This window comes from Hylobates moloch, unplaced genomic scaffold, assembly GCF_009828535.3.
Source record: "Hylobates moloch isolate HMO894 unplaced genomic scaffold, HMol_V3 SCAFFOLD_2, whole genome shotgun sequence".
Lineage (NCBI taxonomy): Eukaryota > Metazoa > Chordata > Mammalia > Primates > Hylobatidae > Hylobates > Hylobates moloch.
In genome coordinates, this window is record NW_026652277.1 from 128739974 (window position 1) to 128745720 (window position 5747).

General features: G+C 47.1%; 1 protein-coding gene and 1 long non-coding RNA gene across 2 annotated transcripts in view; one reads left to right on the plus strand and one right to left on the minus strand.

The window, feature by feature from the left end:
- Positions 1 to 2518: 2518 nt before the first annotated feature.
- The window catches only part of GTF3C6 (general transcription factor IIIC subunit 6), a 15807-nt gene continuing 12578 nt past the window's right edge, over positions 2519 to 5747 (plus strand). The window contains exons 1-4 of the mRNA XM_032156693.2: positions 2519 to 2688; positions 3034 to 3114; positions 4301 to 4364; positions 4459 to 4503. Coding sequence (XP_032012584.1) covers positions 2635 to 2688; positions 3034 to 3114; positions 4301 to 4364; positions 4459 to 4503 — 244 coding nt within the window. The 5' untranslated portion in view covers positions 2519 to 2634. The remainder of the gene's footprint in view (positions 2689 to 3033; positions 3115 to 4300; positions 4365 to 4458; positions 4504 to 5747) is intronic.
- The window catches only part of LOC116470958 (uncharacterized), a 28754-nt gene continuing 25912 nt past the window's right edge, over positions 2906 to 5747 (minus strand). Inside the window, exon 3 of the long non-coding RNA XR_009212453.1 lies at positions 2906 to 4471. This is a non-coding gene — a long non-coding RNA (uncharacterized LOC116470958). The remainder of the gene's footprint in view (positions 4472 to 5747) is intronic.

Sequence of the window (5747 nt, forward strand, 5' to 3'; positions counted from 1 at the left end):
GGACATCTTGAGTTATAACACACTAACCTTTCAAAACGCACATATTTTCATTCCTCAAGCCTGTGTTTCTGCTGTTCCCTCAGCTTGGATTATCCACTCCTCCTTATTCTCCCCACATCTTCCTCAAAATCTAACAATTTATGTAATTTTTCAATTTACTAAGTATTTTTAGATATACAATTGAATTTTTGCTTTCCAAGCAAAAAAGACACAGTAAGTATTATTATTATTATTTTTTGAGACGGAGTCTTGCTCTGTCGGCCAGGCTGGAGTGCAGTGGCGCAATCTCGGCTCACTGCAAGCTCCGCCTCCCGGGTTCACGCCATTCTCCTGCCTCAGCCTCCCGAGTAGCTGGGACTACAGGCGCCCGCCACCATGCCCGGCTAATTTTTTTGTGTTTTTAGTAGGGACAGGGTTTCACCGTGTTAGCCAGGATGGTCTCGATCTCCTGACCTCGTGATCCGCCCGCCTCAGCCTCCCAAAATGCTGGGATTACAGGCTTGGGACACCGCACCTGGCGTAAGTATAATTATTTTCATCCTCATACAATAAATAAGAAAACTGAGGTTGGAAAACTTCACAATTATTAAGCTTCAGAGCTAGAATTGAAATGTACTTCTAACAGGTCCAGTGTTCCTTCTACTTTTTTAAGCTATGAAATCCTATACATTTAATTAGGCAACTGGACAAAAATATACACAAGAGTGTTTACTACAGTGTTATTTACAATATCCACAAATTGTAAATAACCTATGTGTTAAAAAATAGAGGATCGGCCGGGCGTGCTGGCTCACGCTTGTAATCCCAGCACTTTGGGAGGCCGAGGCGGGTGGATCACGAGGTCAGGATATCGAGACCACGGTGAAACCCCGTCTCTACTAAAAATACAAAAAATTAGCCGGGCGTGGTGGCGGGCGCCTGTAGTCCCAGCTACTCGGAGAGGCTGAGGCAGGAGGATGGCGTGAACCCGGGAGGCGGAGCTTGCAGTGAGCCGAGATTGCACCACTGCACTCCAGCCTGGGCGACAGAGCGAGACTCCGTCTCAAAAAAAAAAAAAAAAAAGAGGATCAAGTTATGGCACACTCATACAACCATTATGTAAAGACAGGCACTGTGGCATACACCTGTAGTCCCAGTTACTCAGGAAGCAGAGGTAGGAGGCTCCCACTGAGCCCAGGAGTTTGAGGGTACAGGGAGCTACGATGGCGCCACTGCACTCCAAGCTGGGCGACAGAGCCAGACCCTGTCACAAAAAAGAAAGGAAAGAAAGAGAGAAAGAAAGAAACAAAGAATAAAATAAAGAAAAAGAGACAAAGAGCATCATACTAAAAAATTTATATATTACTACTAATAATAGATTAAATGCACTTTAAATGCTTACTATGTGCTGAATACTGGGCTAAATTTATTTTATATGTATTGTCTCATTTAATCCTCACAATAACCAATCTGCCCAAAGCTTTGCTGTTAATAATGCAGCAGAACTTGACTGGTATTAAAATCCAAAGCTCAGGCCGGGGACGGTGGCTCACACCTGTAATCCCAGCATTTTGGGAGGCCCAGGAGGGCCGATCACCTGAGGTCGGGAGTTTGAGACCAGCCTGACCAACATGGAGAAACCCTGTCTCTACTAAAAATAACAGAATTCGCCGGGCGTGGTGGCGCATGCCTATAATTCCAGTTACTCGGAAGGCTGAGGCAGGAGAATCGCTTGAACCCGGGAGGTGGAGGCTGCAGTGAGCCGAGATGGCGCCATTGCACTCCAGCCTGGGTAACAAGAGCAAAACTCCATCTCTAAATAAATAAATAAATAAAAATCCAAAGCTCATGATCTTAACCACTAGATCACGCTATCGCAAGTACGAAGACCGTTTCTTTCATAATCAGAAACATCTATGGGATACTTCTGAAAATTCTGTTCAAACTTCTCTTGCCCAGGTCTCTGTGTTCCTATAACAATGTGTATCTCTTACAGCACTTGCTTGGATCCATTTATGTACCTCTCACAGATCTTATGCTCCTGCAGGCCTGAAACTTAAGCTCACTTTCTATTTTTCATAGCTCCTGGTGCAGTGCTTTTTACTGTGTAGGCGCTCATTACTGTTAAACTGAATGTGCCTTTAATTTGGCTTGGGGTACGTTGAATTAACGAGCGCTCACACAATATTAAGAATTTCTTTCCAAGAAATGTGCTCGGGTCAAACACAAGGCCTTTCTGTCCATGATCCGCCTGAAACCATGGTTTCCTTGCTTTCACCTTTATCTCCTCTGCCTTGCCAGTCCTCCCCGCCAGCGGGGCCGGGAGCCCGGCGACTCCCTAGGTCGCAGGGCCTCTCTTGCGTGACCGAGCGGGCTCCGCTGCCTACAGCAGCCCACCCCCCGCCCCTGCTCTCAGGCACCGAGCAAGGAGGGGGCCCGTGGCGAGTCTCCACGTGGGTGCCGGCGTCTCGGTGCCCGTAACCACCCGCCCGCCGGAAGCCGACATCTCGAGTTCTGGCAGAAGCGATTTGCGCGGCGAGGAGCGGAGCGGCAGGAACCCAATAAGCTGCTGCGCGTCGGAGCTGCTGCCCGTGCTCAAAATGGCGGCTCCGGGCGGGCGTGGCCAGTGACTAGGAGGCGAGGCGCCGCGAGACCATGGCGGAGGCGGACGAGCGGGGTCCGGAGGACGGAGAAGAGGAGGAAGAGGAGGTAGTAAGCGCTACGCCGAAAGCCTGCACCGCAGTGGCGGTGATGCCTGTGCTGGCTGTGTGTGGGGAAGGGAGTCGGGGAGCTGCAGGCGGGAGGTAGGCCCCGCCGCTCCTCACCGGCTTCTTGCTTCTGGGCGCGAGGAGCCGGGCAGTTTGGGACCTTAGCCCTAATCGTCACCCCGTACTTAGGATGGGAAGTGCTGGGAAGTTACCTTAGGTAGCGTAGTTTCCTCTTGCTGAAAACAGGGTCCGGTTTTCACAAATGTGGGAAATTTGGCTTCTTTTGCTAATTGCTTCCTCTTGCCCGCTCGCGTGCTAGCATGTTAACCTCTCTTTCTTTCACCAGGAGCAGTTGGTTCTGGTGGAATTATCAGGAATTATTGATTCAGACTTCCTCTCAAAATGTGAAAATAAATGCAAGGTTTTGGTGAGTTTTCTAGACTTGGGGGGATTGTTCTAGAGTTTCTTAAATGTAAAACAAGAATGAATGGTGAAATACCTATCCGCAAGTATTGATATATTTATTTCACCTTACAAAGTAGTGAACTCTAAGGATAAGAAGTATACTAAGTATAATTAATTAATATATAATTAAGTATAATGTGGAAGTACAGGGGGGACTATGGGAGCAGATAGGAGAAAATGGCTAACTTTGCTTGCCTGTTTGAATGTGTGGCTGAAGAGAAAGTTACAGATTTGGAGAAAGTAACATTGTGATATGGAACAGTACATACATTCCTGTAATCTCAGCACTTTGGGAGGCAGAGTTGGGAGGATCACTTGAGCCCAGGAATTGGAGACCATCCTGGGTAACATAACGAGACCCCCTTTCTACAATAATAATAAAAAAAAAATGGCCGGGCGTGGTGGCTCACGCCTGTAATCCCAATACTGGGAGGCCGAGGCGGGTAGATCACGAGGTCAGGAGTTTGAAACCAGCCTGGCCAACATGGTGAAACCCCGTCTCTACTAAAATACAAAAATTAGCCTGGCATGATGGTGGGCGCCTGTAACCCCAGCTACTCCGGAGGCTGAGACAGGAGAATCGCATGATCCCTGGAGGCGGAGGTTGCAGTGAGCTGAGATCTCGCCACTGTACTCCAGCCTGGGCAACAAAGGGCAAAACTCCATCTCAATGAATAAAAAATAAAAAAAATAATAAATTAGCTGGGGATGGTGGCATGCTGCTGCTCAGGAGGCTGAGGTGGGAGGATTGCCTGAACCCTCATGGTCAAGGCTGCAGTGAGCCATGATCATGCCACTGCATTCCAGCCTGGTGACAGAGCTAGACACTGTCTCAAAAAATAAATAGATAGATGACAGATAGATTAGATAGACTCTTTGCACTACTGTTGACAAAACTTCCTCTGTTTTTAGCTTACTCTTGAAGAGGATGTTGATTGAAATAAACCTTGTTACTTGAGTATGAATTAAGTAGTCTTCAGGTTGTAACTGCTGTGATCAGAGCAGTTGTAGTTTATCCTGTACTTGGTAGGACAAGATGCTCTAGAGGTTCCCCAGTTTTGGAGATTAGTTTCCTTGGTAGCAAGGTTACAATGTTGAAGCCTTTTTCTAATGATTTTTTTTTTTTATGATCCTTTATTCTGTTGTAGGGCATTGACACTGAGAGGCCCATTCTGCAAGTGGACAGCTGTGTCTTTGCTGGGGAGTATGAAGGTAGGAGGATGTCAGATAGATGGAACTCTTTCTGATATGGGCTTTTCAGAGATGGTAGCTCTTCTCAACAATTTGCCTTGGTATTTTTCTGCAGACACTCTTGGGACCTGTGTTATATTTGAAGAAAATGTTGAACATGGTAAGTGATTGCTAGTCCAGCCCTTTTTAATATGAACTATTTCAATCATAATTAAGCATAATAAATATTAAATAGCTCATGTATCCATTGTCTAGCTGTATCATATACTACCATTTTCCCAAACGTGATTCAGATTATAGTTAAAAAAAAAAAAAAACATGCCAGGCTGGGCCAGGTGGCTCAGTCCTGTAATCCCAGCACTTTGGGAGGCCAAGGCAGGCAGATCACTTGAGGCCAGGAGTTCGAGACCAGCCTGGCCAACATGGCGAAACCTCATTTCTACTAAAAATACAAAAATTAGCTGGGTATGGTGGCATGTGCCTCCCAGCTACTCGGGAGACTGAGGCACAAGAATTGCTTGAACCCGGGAGTTGGAGGTTGCAGTGAGCCGAGATCGCACCAGTGCACTCTAGCCTGGGCAACAGAGCTAGATAGACTGTGTCTCAAAAACAAACAAAAACACCCATTCCAGATACATTTGAAGTCCTTCTATCCCCCTTTCCAAACTTACTTCTTTCCCTCTGTCTTCAGAGATGATCACTCTCCTGAATTCTTTTTTTTTTTTTTGCTTTTTTTTATTAATTTTTTTTGCACACAAAAACAAACATTTTCTAATAATACATACAAACAAAAAGATGCGTATCAAACATATTAGGAAGGTTGCACATGGGAAGTCGGGGAATAGAAATGGGGGGTGGGAGTTAAAATAAATGAGAGAGGGACTTTATATGGATCAGTGATAATAACTCAATCCTCTATTTGACAAAGAAGAGGGAGAAGGAAGAGGAAGAAAAAGAAAGTGGGATAAAGGATCAGAAAGGGAGGAAAATAGAAAAAATTAGAGTATGACTCCAGGGTAGACCTGTTTTGTTGTCACTGAATTGGTTGGTTAGTTTGTCTGTTGTATTTTTCATGTTTCGCCATGTTGGCCAGACTGGTCTCGAACTCCTAGCCCGAAGTGATCAACCCGCCTCGCCCCCCAGAGTGCCGGGACCACAGGCGTGAGCCACCACGTCCAGCCCCCACATTGCTTCTGGCCTCCGTGGTAGACCTCCGAGACGGAGCGGCCAGGCAGAGGCGCTCCTCACTTCCCAGATGGGGTGGCCAGGCAGAGACGCTCCTCACTTCTTCCCAGACGATAGGTGGCTGGGCAGAGGCGCTCCTCACTTCCCAGACGATGGGTGGCCGGGCAGAGGCGCTCCTCACTTCCCAGAAGATGGGCGGCCGGGCAGAGGGGCTCCTCA